This window comes from Paroedura picta, chromosome 5 (assembly GCF_049243985.1).
Source record: "Paroedura picta isolate Pp20150507F chromosome 5, Ppicta_v3.0, whole genome shotgun sequence".
In the NCBI taxonomy this organism is placed as follows: domain Eukaryota; kingdom Metazoa; phylum Chordata; class Lepidosauria; order Squamata; family Gekkonidae; genus Paroedura; species Paroedura picta.
Genome location: NC_135373.1, coordinates 48835962 through 48852379, shown reverse-complemented (window position 1 = coordinate 48852379; position 16418 = coordinate 48835962). Strand labels below are relative to the sequence as shown.

General features: G+C 45.9%; 1 protein-coding gene across 2 annotated transcripts in view; it reads right to left on the bottom strand.

Annotated features, from left to right (window-relative positions):
• Positions 1–3558: 3558 nt before the first annotated feature.
• Positions 3559–16418, bottom strand: part of ASAP3 (ArfGAP with SH3 domain, ankyrin repeat and PH domain 3) — a 61359-nt gene continuing 48499 nt past the window's right edge. For both annotated transcript variants that reach the window (XM_077337802.1, XM_077337803.1), the window contains exons 19-26: positions 15616–15731; positions 14674–14741; positions 13617–13724; positions 11926–12169; positions 11038–11290; positions 8385–8556; positions 8036–8158; positions 3559–6780 (exon numbers count right to left, since the gene is read on the bottom strand). In XM_077337802.1, coding sequence (XP_077193917.1) covers positions 6706–6780; positions 8036–8158; positions 8385–8556; positions 11038–11290; positions 11926–12169; positions 13617–13724; positions 14674–14741; positions 15616–15731 — 1159 coding nt within the window. In that variant the 3' untranslated portion in view covers positions 3559–6705. The remainder of the gene's footprint in view (positions 6781–8035; positions 8159–8384; positions 8557–11037; positions 11291–11925; positions 12170–13616; positions 13725–14673; positions 14742–15615; positions 15732–16418) is intronic.

Here is a 16418-nt window from a genome sequence, read left to right as displayed (position 1 = left end):
ATTCCTGAGCAAGGTGATTGAACTGGACAATGTAAAGCATTCTTGAATGATTCTCCTGGATCTCTTGGAAGGTTTTGATACCATCAGTCATGATCTTTCTGGGCCATGTTTCTGGGTTGGGATTGGGAGGCATTCTTCTGCAGTGGTTCGAGTCCTGCTTGGAAGTAGTGTTAGGGGACTGCTGCTCTGGCCCAAGGAAACCCACAAAATCCCGTGGTTTTTATCATCTAGAGATGAAATCACTGAGTGAGGCCATGTAGAAACTTGGTCTGGGTTGGCCCAAATGTGCGGAATACACACAGTTCTTTGTCACACTTCTGCCTGGTCCCAGGGAGGCTGAATTTTAGGCAGTTTTGGAATAGCTATAAACTAATACACTAAAGCTTAAACCTGACAAAAGAAGTGCCACTGATGAAAGGTCTTTTCTGGGACTTTAGATATCACCCCTTTGGAGTCTGGAGTTACTCTTAGATACAGGCCTACTGCTGGATTAGCAGGTGGTAGCTGTGACCAGAAGTGCCTTTTACTATCTTCAACTGGTTAGCCAGCTGCAGCCTTTCCTGGGCAGAAAAGTTCTGGCCATTGTGGTACACACTCTTACTACATTTAGACTAGACTACTACAAGACATACTGCTTAGGGCTGCCCTTCGGAAGCATTTGGAAATGTCCATTGGTGTAGAATGCTGTAGGCAGGATGTTGGGGGACCATGTCACTCCAGTCTTGATCCATCTATACTAACTCCTAGATTATTTCCCGGCAATATTCAAGGGGCTGGTCTTGACCCTCAAAGCCCTATCTGGTTTTGTGGCCAACATGCCTAAAGGACTCTCTATGCTTTTACAAACCAAAATTCTGGAACTCTCTTTCAAGGGAGACTCAACTGTCCCCTTCCGTTGCCATCTTTTCCCAGTGGGTTTTTGCTTTGTTTGGCATTTCCTCGAGTCCTCCTGCCTGGTCAAATTTTAAATGTTTTGGTGTTTTGGTAAGTAGTTTTAAAGACATATTGGTGTTTACAATGTGATTTTATTATATATGTTTTACTAGTTGCCTTAGAGGCCCTTGTGAGGGCAGAAAGACAGGGCAGATTTTATAAAATAAAATTAATGGGCCCTCATCGTCAGGAAGTGTGAGACCGCTGCAGAGCAGGGACATCTGGGTGATCCACCAGTTTTCTAGCGGGAGATCACACCCAGATGGTGTTTTCTCTACACCTCTCAGCTCTGGCAGAAAAAGGACACTGCTCCTTCCCTTGGGAAATGGGATCTGGTCCCAAAGCTGCCTGCAACAATCTCCCATTTCCTGATCAGAGAGATGCCAGACAAAATCTCTCTGGCTCTGTTCCTTCTTTGTGGCATTGCCATTGCAGACGTAGAAGCATTCACGAGGGCAATGGAGCTTTTCTGCATACTTTGTCCCATTGGCTGTTAATTGTTTTCTGCATTTCCCCCCTGGTACACTACTGGAGAACTTCTTTGAGGACTATGTTGTTTTAATTGGTAATTGCTGTAGAGCTATAGCTCTGTCCTGGTTAACTTAGGTTAGCCCAATCTTGTCAAATCTCAGAAGCTAAACAGGTTCAGCCTTGGTCAGGATGGAAGACCATCAAGGAAGGCAGCTACACAGAATCCAGCAATGGCAAACCACCTGTTTGGCGCATGTCATTGGTGACCTGACAGCCCCCCCCATACACAAAAGAGCTATAGCACTAGGTACCAGCACAATAGAGAATTCTTAAAGCATATAGATCTATGGCAGAGGTGGCCAAACTGCAGCTCTCCAGGTTTCCCATGGGCTACAATGACCTTGAGGCTCTGTGGCATGCTGACATTGTAGTCTGTGGACATCTGGAGAGCCACAGTTTGGCCACCCCTGATCTAGGGTGCAGCCAAGGACATTACAATACTGACCCATTCTGCATTCAATCTCTTCCCTAATAAACCTAAGCATAGAATTCACTTTTTTCAGTGCAATTTGAATTGAGGTTTTTGTCAAGCTATCCATCACTACAAACAACAAAAAGGTTTTTTTTCCTGGTCAGTCACCATCAATGTAAGCAGAGTTTTGACTTTGCTTCTCTCTTATATGAATCAAACTCATGAGTCTTCCTTATGTTGCTATTTTCTGTTCTTTTCCACTGAACTTCTCATACAGTGCACTAATTTTTCAATTGTGCTTTAGTACACCTTTTGATATACATACACATTTTTTAAAAAACAGTCTGTTTCCAGTCTATTTATTGATCATTTTTATGCTGTTTGTGTCCAACAACTTCTTTTATATTGCCATATTATTTGATGTATAAGTTGCCTCAAGCAGAACTGAGTGGTGGCACAGAAATATTCTAAATATACTTAGATGCACATTATGAACTGAATAGACCCACATATGAAAGAGGGGCAATTTTTGCCAACTTTCTCATCCTATACCTAGCAGACCCCTGCAAAATTGGTTGCATGAAGGAAGAGAAAGTTGCATACCATGTATAGAAATCCTACCTCACATGGTAAATTTCAATGCAATCCAAACCTTTATGTGTAAATACTGTCAAAATCATGTATAAAAAGTATACCAAGAAGATTCAGTTCTATAAACACCAGCTGTGTAAACCAGAAAACTGATCCTACTGACTCAAATATAAATAAAACTAAACTAAATAGGGAGCACGTCCTAATCCCTATGTAAGATGGTTTGTATGCAAAGCAAAGTGCTCTACCCACAAAGCCAAGGCCCTTTGAATCTTCCATTCTTCCACCAGAAATCTTGAACAACTGAGAAAGGTTACACGTATGGAGCCAAAGGAGTGAAATATGATTGCTGTGAACAAGCCCTAAACGGGAAGATGCCTATTTTTGAAAGAAGAAAAATACAACCTAATAGGATATCCATTCTTTCAAGGATGTGCATGAGCCACAGATATCATTGTGGATGCCACTTTGCCAGCCTCTTACTAAAACATAACATTTGTCATCACAGAATAAGGAGATTAAAGAAGTTTGCCATTAATTAAATCATTACCATGAATTATGTTTACAATGTACAATACTATTAACCATTGAAACATGTCTAGATGAAGATTTAATGGAATGAGGCGCTCATCAACCACACTTTCAGTCCTTTCGCAAATGTTTCTCGAGTCGTACTAATCGTCACACAAGTCCTGAGCTTAAATGGGAGCTTTCCCGTCAGAGTCCCCTCATTATACACACTCCCATACTTCTGAATCCTATTGATGTATGCAACTTGATTATTTTTTGCAGTTGACATAAGGTAGAACTTGCCAGCTTTTGAGTCAAAATCTGTTTGTTTGTTTTTAACTATAATAGAACAGGAAACCAGAGAAAGCCATATTTTTGCATGTGCAATAAAATATCCACCTCTTTTGAAATTCTGGCAATGCAATTGGGAGTTTCTATGTCATTCATAATATTTTAACAAAGAGCAAAAGAGCTGAAGGCAAGAATTGTTGTCATTTGTGCTGAAGACCCGCCTAAGACTTCCTTGCTCTGGTTTCTCTAAACCCATGAGGATTAGAAAACTGGGCTTCAACAAAAAGATCTGAAGTATGTAGTAATGTCACATTTATTACCAGAAGACAGATTCTGTCATGCATCAATTACAGACAACAGTGGTTTCAGGCTTCAAGATATTTGAGTATGAAAAGTAATTTTGCAGCCATCCCATTTATTCTCCATTAATCACCCGACCAGATGTGAACTCCTGATCTTTACCAACCTTGTGTCAATGAGTTCCACAGACATGCTATGCAGAGTATAAAAATCTCCCCCCAAAAAACATGATTTGTAGTAAAAGCCACAAGTACTGTTGTTGCCAGATATCTTATGTCAAGTTTAGGGAAATCTAACTGCTCTAGGAAGAAGGGGCTGTCTAGGTTGATTAACTGGGAAATTTAAGTTCATTGGGTGGGTGATTCTCAAGCTAGCATGCAGCCTTTATAAACCTGGTCTTCTGCCAGGCAACCTGGAATATACAACATTGAAAGCCATACCCTCCTCCTTCAGATGGCAGCCAAGAAAAATAATTTGGCTCTGGTTGTGCAAGCTACTGGGGATCGGGAGGGCAGAGAGAAAGGATTGAAAAGATGCAGCCTCACTGCACCTGAGGTCTTCTTGGATTCTGTTCAGGAGTCCGCAGTGTTTCAACTGGCTACTGCACATCATTATTCCTCATCCTCCACGTCTTGCAAAGAACCTTCTAAGGGCTTGCCCCAAAAGGCAGCAAACAATTCAAGGCCAGGCTGGAGCTTTTTGCACACAGGGAAAAGGAAGCAAAGCAAGTCTGAGGAAATTGCTTCTGTTTAAAACAGGTTAAACCAGACTGGCAATTCTGAAGGGGAAGGCAGGTGTATTATCTAAAGAACTTCGTAGAGTTTTCCACCCACAGCAGGAGCCTGGGTCAGTTAGACGTGCAGACCAGCTAGAGCAATGCCAATACAGGAAAAAAAAAACTGTACACTTTCCCTCTCTTCAGGTGGGTCTTCTGCCTTTTTCATAGTTTTAAGAAGAGAAGCTGTTTTTTTTGTACCCCACTTTTTACTACCTGGAGGAGTCTCAAACATACAATCGCCTACCCTTCCTCTCCCCAAAACAGGCACTCTGTGATATAGGTGGGGCTGGGAGAGCTCTGAGAGAACTGTGACTGTCCCAAGCTGGCTGCATGTGGTAGAGTGGGGAATCAAATAAGTTCTCCAGATTAGAGGCCACCAATCTTAATCACTTAACCTCAACAATAATTTTAAATACAGTTGCAAAACTACACAGATTGGGCAGTGGTGCAGTGGTGCCACCATAGTTGCTAGCCAAGTGGCACCATCCTCAGTTGATCTCCACTCCACAGAGTAGGGATGTATGCCGCAAAATTCCCAAGCCAAAGATATATATAGAAATTGTAGGCTTGGGTGACTTCCAGGAATAGGAATATAAATCCAGGATTTCTTAAGGATTACAAAATCCCCTCACCTGAACGACTCATGTGCACTTTTTACCTTGGGTGCCGGGTACATCATGTGCTCATGTTTTTCTTTTATTCTATTGATTACCCAAGAAATTATATTTTTCTCTTTCAAGTGGATTCTAGCAAGGGAGGAACACAGAAGTACCCCAGCCGATCAGAGTGCTGCTATTCTTTACTTTGCCCTTCGTGGGGACAGACTCCCTTTTTCTCTCCCAGTAGCTTTCCTGGGAGCACTTTGTTGGGGGAGGGGCAATAGAATTTGGGCCCCTTGGTCCAATCTTGAATCTTGGGGAGAAGGGTAGTGGACAGGCGGCATTAATTCTGCTGCAATTTTAGAGACACTTGTTTGAAAAACAGTGACTTGAACCACACGCATACACTTCCTTTCTCACTTTGTGAAAGGAAACAGAATAGATTATAACAAGCAGCAGTGGCTGGCAACATTTTTTTCCCATGCAGGAATGGTTTAAGGATTTGGCCCTAGCAGCCAGACTGGGAGCAGAGGAGCCCCCCCATGGTGGAAAGCGCTGTTACTTCAAGTGCCATTAAAGAGGAGAAAGGGGGAAGGAGAAAGGCCATGGCCTTGATCCATGGGGGGAGGGGGGCTGGAAGCAAAGGGCCCACAGCACAAGCTACATGGATAAACCGGCCCTGCACCCACCCATAGGGACTACTGGAGAGAACTCTACGTTCACAAAGAGGAAGCTGTCAGGGAACGGAGTTGTAAAATCAAACCCCTTGGTCCAATTCACTTGAAATTTGGGGATTCTTTTGATTTTCTGTGCAGGTTTGATGCCATCATCATTCTAAACAGCTGTTCCAGACCCTTCCATAGATTCCCCATTGAAAGTCATGGCCCCAAAGGATCGTAATTTGAAAACTACATGGATTTGAACCCTAAACCAGCTACATCCTACATGAATATAAGGAATTCATTTTAAAAAATGGCCCCAGCAACTCGAGATTATTTTTTTAAAATTCCTGTTCATACCCCTATTCAGGAGAGGTAAAGGTGCATATGTGCCGAACTCTTGTGGAAGACCCTTCCCAACTGACCTCTTCTGCTTTAGAAACAGAACCCCCAAAGGCTGGAGTAAGAATAGCAGTGGAGCAAGTGGATCCTATGGGGCTGCCCTCTGCAAAATCTGAGATTCTCTACAAATTAATCAGGGATTATCATAGCTAGAAGGCAAACCTTCAGTCCAGTATCCTCACCATAACCAACTTTCTCCTGCAACACAGAGATCAAGGGTCTAGAGTGTATATGCACACTGGGCTACAAATGACAGCCAGGTTCAGAGATTTGACTCTGCACGGGATACCAAGAAGTGCTTATTCTTGTGCTGTAGGTTGAGATATCTGACAAAGGAGGACGTATGGCTTTGTGTAGAGGGGCCTCTGCCTCCAGACTAAACAATACTACCTCACTACTTCTAATTTAGGGAAACAAATAGCAAGTCATCAATCATGTTGATAGAGGCAACATCTCCCATCCGTTGATCATTTGTGGTCCATCATCCATCAGCTTCCTGGTCCAGCTCAAAGAACAGCAAGGCAGACCCAAGGACTTCTTCCCAGTGACATCATCATGGAACAAACAAATGACATTGCACAGAGAACAGTCAGCAGCCAAGGAAGGTGGGTACGGCACTAGGCCAGTGGACATCCCCAAGTGGCTCATATCGGTCCATTTCTCCAGGTGAGGCACGGGGCAGGAAGGACACAAGTCCCATCAATCTTGCAATGGGTGGACAAAGCTAGATGGGAAAACACCAGTTCGTGTCCCATCACCTTCAATGAAACCCACCTGAAAGAACAAGCAAAATGTCAGCCAGATTAAAAGCAGAACAAAATGAGAGACAATAGTATCGCACATAGAGGTTTGGGAGTGGTGCAGTGGTTAGTGGGCCAGACTGGGACTGAGGAAGCAAGCCATAAAGCTTTGTGGATGATCCTGAGCTAGCCATTTTCTCTTACCTAACCTATCTAACAGGAAATTTATGAAGGTATAGTATAAAAAGTTATGAATGATGGTAACAGTTAAGACCTAATGGTGTCTGGGAAGAAGCAGCTGTGTAGTTGTGGTTGTTAAAATGGCTATTAGAATTGTTGCAGGGGGTGGATCTCTATTTAAATAAGCCTGTCAAATTACTCCACCAATGGCTGTGATCAGTTCCCTGGGGAACCTGGAGGATCTTCCTAAATTTCCATTATAACAGAAAGAAAAAAACAGGATTGCCAGATTAAATGGATTGTGAGAAGGACATCATAATGCCCAAGACTCAAAATACAATTGAAGGGCTCACAACACAGCACCCTTGCTGAAGCTGTCTAGGAGCTGATCTGATCAGTGCCTGGGTGGGAGACCCCACGATGCTACAGTAAGATTGAAGCATTATAAATACATCGATATGCCAGATCTTACTTCCTGATCAGAACCTACACAAGATTTCAGTCAGTAAAGCTGAAATCTTAAAACACAAAAATTGGTTCTTCAGGAAGTGATAAAGTTACTAACAGTGGCATTAGCACTATTTGAAATCACTGATAAAGCAGAGCAGTTAATAAAAGTGGGAGATGTTAAAATGGTAAAGGTAACAGCATTAAGAAGAGCTGGTTTTTTATAATCTGCTTATCCTCTGGTCCAGTCCTCTGATGGAGATGGGGAGGGAAGGAGTAGGCTAACCACAGCTTCTGCCTGTCCTCTTTGACCAGGGTTGGGACTGCTGGCTGGCTCACCATGGTGGTTTGCACCAGCCCATCTTGCATGCCAGTTTGCAGCCCACTTGGACATTCCCTAGAAGCTTTAATGGTCAATTCTCCCCTGCCCACAGTGGGAACCTGCTGCAAGATTCTAATTTTGTTTATCTGGAAGACTCATGGCCACCAGTGAGGGAATACCAACATCAAGATCCCAGGTCTCTCCTGAGGCCCATGAAGGTAGCGAAGGCATGTGGCTTGTTTTCACAGAGGTGGGTGTGGAAGATTGCTTATGTCTGAGGACTGGTGTTGGTTATTGGGAGGACTGGAAGAGGAAGCGATCTGCCTGACCCTGTGCTTACCCAATTCTGCTCATTCTCTTCTCGCGTGACCACAATCACTTCCCCCTTGGAGAAAGTCAGCTCTCGAGCCTTGTCTCCTTTGCAGTCAGCCAAAGCCATTGCCCTCTTTAGCCGTCCTTTGGCCTGCAGAAGACAAAACTACTGTCACCACCAGTTCTATGAAGAACATTAATTCCCTGGCTAAGGAGGCAGAGTTACAAGCAACCATGAAGCTGGGAGCTGCCTATGCTTGTACCTGATCCATGTTGCCTACTTGCTGGCAACAGAAGACCACACTGACACACGAGGAGTTCAATGAAGACCCCCAAATGCATGTTCAAAATGCTACAGGACATCTCAGAAAACTCACTGGAGCAAACCTTCTGGGCATTGGAACTGGAGGAGGAGTTTGTGCTACTGTTGGAGCCTTGAAGGATGGCAGTTCTTCTGGGCTGCCCAAGCTCTGTGGAGAAAGAGGAGTGCCAGACGATTTGCCCATTGAGCCACTACTGATGCGCCGGTAGGATCGGGTGCACTCTGAGCTGCAGAGGACGAGAGAGCAGAATGGCTTAGAAGCTATCGCAGCAGTAGGAGAGTCCTTCTTCAACTGCACAACAGCACAGCGGTCTTCTCCTGACCTGGATGAGAGCAGCACCACTAAGCTTGGTGGTCTGGGGAGGAACTCTGAGAACATCTGTGTGCCAGTTGAATGAGATCTAAGTCAAGTGTATGTTCCTCCTTAATTGCAGTTACTTCGTGTGTTGCAGGTATTTAGCGTATGCATGAACACAGGCAGAAGCCAAAGGGCTTCTGGACTTGGCATTCAGCCTGGGCTGGCAGCTGGTAGCACAGTGAGATCAAATTATCTTATAGTCTAAGAGCAATGTAGGCCGGTTCTGAGCATACTTAAATCCAGTGAATGGAGCTGTAAACAAGCAAGGAAGATCTTTCTACAAACCGGTAAAAGGCTCTAGGTTTGCATAAAAACACTATCTAAAAATACATGGGGGAGTGTTAAAAACCCAATAATGATAAAAAGACTGCCTGTAGCTTTAAGCAACAGATTTCCTCAATGGCTGTTGCTAGGTAACAACACTATTCCAGGCTGGGTTTCTGTCTGTAAAAGGGCAAGGTCATTGTGGTCAGACCAAACTAGGGTTGCCAGTTCCAGGTAGGGAAATTCCTGGAGATTTTGTGGTGGAGTCTGAGGAAGGCAGGGTTTGTGGAGGGAAGAGGCCTCAGCCAAATATAACACCATGAGGACCATTCTTCAAAGCAGCAGGGGGACAGATTTCTGTCATCTGGGGTCCAGGGTGATCTCCAGGTCCCAACAGGAGGATGGCAACCCAGGCCTAGAAGCAACCACTGGGTGACTTGATACCATCTGACTTGTATGACTGAACTAGTCCCAGCAGCTTCCAAAAGTTTAACAGCAGCCTTCCTATGGAAGCCAATGTGGTATAGCAGTTGGAACTTCAGAGCAGAGTCTGGGAGACCCAGGTTTGAATCTCCATCTTGCTATGGAAACTCAGTCAGTGATTTGGGACCAGTCACATACGTTCAGCCTAACACAGCTCAGAGGGTTATTGTGAGGATAAAAAAAGAAGGGACGGGGATAATGTAAGGTGCTTTGTTCCCTTCTGTGGAGCAAAGTGGGACATAACTAAAGTAAACATCTAACAAGTCGTTTAGGGAGGCAGACAAAAGGTAGCTTCCTGGATGGCTGAGAAGGAGAGAATGAGGCAAGGAAAGGGGAGAGGATATGGGGTTTCCCTCAAGGAGGAAAAGTGAAAATATTACAGGGAAGGGGATATAGGGGAAAGCGAGGTGCCACCTCCGAAACCCAGTGGCCAGCACCACAGAACTGGGACAGAGCTTTCCTAGTCAGTACCTGCCAGCGAAGGGGAGGGGAGAGTGAAAGCTTAAGACAGAAGGGTAGATAAAGGTAGGTTTGCCTGCTGGATAGAAAGAAGACAGCAGTGTCAATTGCAGGTTAGGAAATACTTGGGGATTTGGGGGGGGGTGGTGAATGAGGTTTGAAGAGACGAGTGTAATCATGCCTTAAGGCCACCCTCCAAAGCAGCCATCTCCTCCATGGGCTGTAATGTTCCCAGCCTCCAGGTGGGGGCTGGAGATCACCCAGAATTACAACTAATCTCCAGATGACAGAGATCAATTCCCTTGGAGAAAATGGCTGTTTTGGAGGGTGGACTTTATGCCATTATGTCCTTCTGAGATTGTTTCCCTCCCCAAACCTCACCTTTCAAGGCTCCATCCCTAAATCTCAAAGAATCTCCCATCGTGGAGCTGGCAACCCTAGAGGGGGAGAAGAGAGCCTATGGGGGACTTTCAGAAGAGGAAAGAGGAAATAGAGGAGGAGGGGGAAATGAGATGTATCCTGCAAGGCCTTGCAACTACTTGTATATTCTAATTGTGGAGTCAACCAAATGTCAGGATGCTTAAATCAGGTGACTGAAGCTGTGAATGGGTAACAAACCTCAGACAACATCCCAGGTTTGCAGGGGGGGGGGAAATCTGAAATGCAAAGGATACATATTGGGAGCTCTTTTCCTACATAGAGGCTGCTGGGGAGGAAGCTGAAGCTAGAGGGGCAGCTAAAGGTAGGCTGACTGTTAGGTGCGAAGGAGAAAAGGAAGCAGGACAAAGGGAGAGGCTATGGGGGCTTTGGGGAAAGGGAGACAGGAAATAGTAGGGAAGAGGGAAATGAGATGCCCCCCGCAAGTCCTTGCAGATTCCCACTTGTATATTTCTTATTCTTTAGGTCAAAAAGTGTAGCTGGGTCCTTTGAACCACAAAGCAGGACAGAAATGCATAATTAAACAAAGTGTATAGACATGAAATAACAGTAGCTGCTGTCTGAATTATCCGGTTCAGAACCAATGGAAAGGGAAGGCAAAGTCAACGCCTAATGGGAGACATAACTTTGGACCAACTGTTCAGAGACGGTGTTAACATACAAGACGGCCTCCTTGCAATCTCAGACATTTAACTGAAGGCCCCACCTGAACTTGACGGGGGTCGCTGGATCAGGGGAGGTCCCAGGAGAGGGACTGATCTGATTTGGCTCCGACCTTCTTCGCTGGGATCCGCCTTCCATTTCCGAGCGGGTTTCCCAGTAGGCTGTGCCTTTGACTTCGACAGAGTTACGAGAAGGATGCCGGAACACACCACCATCCAGCACGCCAGGGGCACTGGTAATGGAGAAATTCTGAGCATCTGGGGCATCGGATGGTTGAGGTAAAGGCTCAGAAGAGTCTGAAGGGAAGGAAAGTCCTCATTCAAACACAAGCTGCAGCAGCTGCATTTTTTATAAAGAGCTTTACAGGTACCCCTCGTTTCCCAGAACAAAATGCTGGCAAAAGGAGATGTTCTCATTTTTTTTATGCAACTTGCAACAAAGGACTGTGTTGCATTCAAAGTATTGCTCAGCTCAGTGGGCAGCTGCCCCGCAGTGGACGACTCCTTGACCCAGAGGAGGGCACAGCACTTAGCTGAACTGAGTGGTCGTTCTGTCACCCAGGCAGAACGCGAGCTGCCTCCAGATAGTCCAGTCCAGGGCTATTTACAGCACAGATCATAACTCAGTGACAAAACCCACATTTTGCATGCAGAAGGTACAACCCTTGGCCTTTCTGATTTAAGGTCCCACGGAGAAGATGCTGAGAAAACCCCCACTGCAATAGTGGATAGAGCTGGAGAACCCACTGGTCTGTTTTCCCCCAGGACTTCTGCCCCCATTCCTCCTCCAAGGTTTCCCACTTTCCTGCTCTCAAATGTTTCCTCCCCGAACAGCTTCTCTTTAAAAAAAAAACATACACACACACAAGTCTATGCAAATGCAACATGTGCCCAATGTGCAGTCATTCTTTTCACTGCTCAGTGCTGCTTACCCACACTGTTCTGCCCTGGTTTTGTCTTCACCCCTGCTCTGCTAGGTTTTTTGACGGGCAGCGGTGGAGGGGTCTCCTCGCTGTTTGAGCTGCGTGGATCAGGCCGCGAGGGGACAAGGACAGCCTCGTAGGTCCTGTTGCTGATGTCCATGCCTGGGCAACTCCGCTGGTTGTGAGCCAAGAGGGAGGGCTGTCCTGTGGTTGGGGACGGTGAGGACCCAAAAGACCACTGCAGTGGGCTCACCTGGAAGAGGAGACAACCAAACTCTTTCCACGCCCTCTAGTTACCCACCACAATTGTCTTCTGCTTGCATTTCCCCCAAGTCCAAGCTCTTATCCAGCCTATTTCCAAAAAGAGCAGATTTGAGGAGGAGGAAGCTGGCTTTTTGTACCCTGCTTTTTACTACCTGATGGAGACTCAAAAGCTTATAATCGCCTGCCCATCCTTTCTCCACCTGTGAGGTAGGTGGGGCTGAGAGAGCTCTGAGAGAACTGTGACTGGCCCTATTATTATTATTATTATTATTATTATTATTATTATTATTATTATTATTATTATTATTTATTTATTTATTTATTTCCCGCCACTCCCAAATGGCTCGAGGCGGGTTACAATGTCTTAAAAAACCCATTAAAACTCCCATTAAAAGACTTTAAAATGTCACAACATGACAGCACAATAATAAGATCCCCTTCCTACCCCCATTCCTAAAAAAAGGGGGGGTGGAGGAGAAGGAGGTCAATGATGTTCAAGAAGCCCGGGGGAGAGCAGTCGACGTACCCCGGCAGCCCCAGCCTCAACCATAGACCTGGCGGAAGAGCTCCGTCTTGCAGGCCCTGCGGAATGTTAAAGGGTCCCGCAGGGCCCGCAGCTCACCCGGGAGCTCATTCCACCAGGTGGGGGCCAGGACCGAAAAGGCCCTGGCCCTGGTCGAGGCTAGGCGTGTTTCCCTAGGGCCGGGAACGACCAGAAGATTCTCACTCGCAGAGCGCAGAGCCCTGCGGGGGGCATAGGGCAATTGGCTGTACGTGGAGGAAGAATGAGGAATCAAACCTGGCTCTCCAGATTAGAGGGCACCATTCAAGTGGATGCCTGGCCTAACCGGTAATAGTCATCTTAGTGATGTGTTTTTATGAAGCTATTACTTATTTCAGATTTACTTATTTCTATTTCATTTAAAACATTTCTATCCCTCCTTTCCACCCAAGGTGGTGATTTCATTAAAAGGCCCCTGATGAGACAATTTAGATTCAGCCACAGCCCCAGAACAATCTGTCATAAAGAAGAGGTCACACTCCTAGTAGAAAGCAAGGGCAGTCTGTGAATAAAGATAAAGGCTGAAGAGAAAGACAGAGCAAAAGCAGAAACAGGCCATGCTAAGTGGAACCCAAGGGGTGACAGACATCATGAAAGAGGGGGGCATATTGTACAACACTGCCAAAGAGGAAGGGGAAAGTGTTTGGTAAGCCACTCTGGGACTCTTTTTGGGAGTGAAAAGTGGGATATAAAAAACCAACTCTTCTCCTCCAAGCAGGGTCTTCCTTATGCAGCCTCAGGCCCAGCATTCTGGGACTCCTTTGACCAGGGCTGTCAGCTGAAGACAGCAATAATTCAGGATTGGGGCAGGGGGATGGGACTGGCATGGCCTGGAGGCATAGGAGCAACATGCTGAGCTGCCTGGCCCCATCACCTTCTCATCCAGCTCGTCTTCGCTATCGTAGGAGAACTCCTGAGGGGCTTCCCAGTCATAGTCCACATGGATCTGGGGAGCCAGCTTCCCTTCCTGCGCCTGCACCAGCTGCAACAGAAAAACACAAGGCGGAAATGCTGCAGTTGGTTTGTCTCCTGGGGTCCTTGTGGGGATGTCCAAACACTTGCTGGGCCAGCTCACGTCCTGTCTGCTGTTCACAAACAGGGAGCCAATGTCTCGATGAGCAGGATGGCTGAGTAGGGATGGTGGGATAGGGTTGCCAGCTGCAGGTTACGAAACACCTGTCCATTTGGGGATGGAGCCTGAGGAGAGCAATGAACTCAGTGCAGTCCAACACCACAGACTCCACCCTCCAAAGCAGCCAGCTTCTCCAGAACTGATCTCTGTAGTCTGGAGATGAACCGTCATTTGGGGGGATCCCCAAGTCTCACTCGGAGGCTGGCATTCCTACTGTGGACTGGTTGGTGGCTGTTCAACAGGTTGCTTCCCTGTATTCCTTCCTAACAGTGCAGTACAGCACAGCTGGCTTTCCCGGCAGTTGAGGTGGCTATATTCTCTGCAGTGCTACTGAAGGGCTTTTTCAGGATCTATTTAAGCAACTGGTAATGGCTATTGTGAAAATGATTTAAAAAAAAGAACAACACAGTCTGTAGTCCTTTTTCCTTTCAGAGTTATAAGGGGAAAGGCAATTGTGAACAGCATTTGGAGGACAAGACATACTCAGGTGAAAGCCTGGTTTAAAAGGAAGGTTTTATGTGACTCTGTGCCAGACGAATATCCATGGAGGAAAGGTGTTCCAAAATAGGTGCCACAACAGAAAATGTTCCCTCTCTCATGGCTACTTGCCTTGGTCCAAGTTGATGCTGGTGAGGCCAAATAAATGAGCTTCCACACCAACTTCACATGGGCCAGCATGGTTTGCTAGGGTTTATCTATGGTTTTGCTGAGGCCAGGATACGAATTTGTCAAAAATTCACAAGGCAAGAAAATTAGCCCATGGGGACCCTTTACTTCTAGACAGACTAGACACACCTACCAGATCCGCACACTCTGCATGCTTGTATCTTCTTGCCACATCCAAGGGAGTCTCACCCGCTGCATTCACTAGACAAGAAGGGGGGCATGGAAAATGTACTTAATATTTCTATAATGGTTACATTGTTTGTCATTGTTTAATGTTACTTTCCTCCTCCTTACCACAGCCTTGTAAGGAAGGCCAGTATCATTACCCCAGATTGCAAATGCTGAAATTAAAGGTAAGAGGTATGATTAGAACTAGAATCTTCCAGAATTGTTCTCTTTTTTCTATTGTACCACACCAACCATAATCAAGGAAATCTTGGGGGGGAAACGGGGATCTAAAATGACTTAAAGTGGGGTCCCAAAATGGTTTTAATGCTTCTCCTCTCCTCAGTTTTATCTTCACCAGTTGCAAGGTGGGCTGGGCTGAGTATGTGCGACTGGCCCAAGGTCATACAACTTCCATGGCAGAGCCTAGACCTACCCAAATCCTAGCCCAACACTCTAACCCCTCACTCCACACAGGCTTCCAAGGAAATCCACTGAAACTAAGAGCTATTGAAACCTTGCCCACTATCAGCTATCTGATCCAAATTGACATCTTTCTGTTCCACCATTGAATGCAAAGCACTTTGAAACAAGGTCCAAAGAGAAAGGCAGTGCAGGGTGTCAGGAAGGGCAGTGTGGCTATAATCTGGGAAACCTGGTTCAAATATCCACTCTGCTGGAGACTGTGTCTGCTGTAGAGGATGGGCAGAAGGAAAGCAAGGTGCCATGAAGTCCCCCGTGGACTCTTGGGTTCTGGCTGGCTGTTTGCCACAAGCTGCATCCCTACACGCCAAGGATGGAAGTCATTCCGAAGGTTCAAAGGAGGAGCTCCATCAGAGTTCCCTCCCCTTGATCTCTGCACTTCCTGTAGACAGCTATCATTAAGCCCTGCTCACAAATGGCACGCTACCTGCATTAATAGAGGCCTTCGCTTTCAGTAGCAGCTTGAGACAGTTGGGCTGGTTGTACTGGGCCCCATAATGGAGGGCTGTGTTCCTGTCAGGAGTGGGACCGTCCAGATTCCCCCTGTGCACAAAAGACAAAGCAATAAAAGCCCCACCTCACAAAAAGAAAAAACCTGGTTTAGTTTTTTAAAAGAAGCTCAAGTTTCTAGTCCCCATGGCCATAAAAGGAGAGCATCCCCTTTGTCTGCCTTCCCCAGTACGCTCCTTAGAACAGCCTTTCTCAACTAAAGTTTCGTGAAACCCTGGAATTTCTTGAAGGTCCTGGAAAGATTTCCTGAATGGATGGGAGTTAATTATTTATATATATATTCTTTAAATTTGTTAAACATTTATTGAGTGATGTGACCATGTATGGTCATGTTGACCTCCCCCCAACCCCACATAGGTCTGGGAGCCTTGGGTGGGTGTGTGCACAGCTATGCCTCCCAACCATATTCTGGACAATCACACCATTTTTGGGGGTCCTCAAAGCCTGAAGACGGTTTCAGAGGTTTCTTAACGGTAAAAACATTGAGAAAGGCTGCCTTAGAAAAAGAGAAGAGCTGGTTTTTTATACTCCCCTTTTCACTACGCAACGGACTCTCAAAGTGGCTTACAAGCACCTTTCCCTCCCTCTCTCCACAACAGATGTCCTGTGCGGCAGGTGGGACTGAGAGAACTCTGAGAGAACAGCTCCGAAAGAACTGTGACTAGTGCAAGATCATCCAGCTGTCTGCACGTGGAGGAGGAGTGGGGAATCAAACCTGGG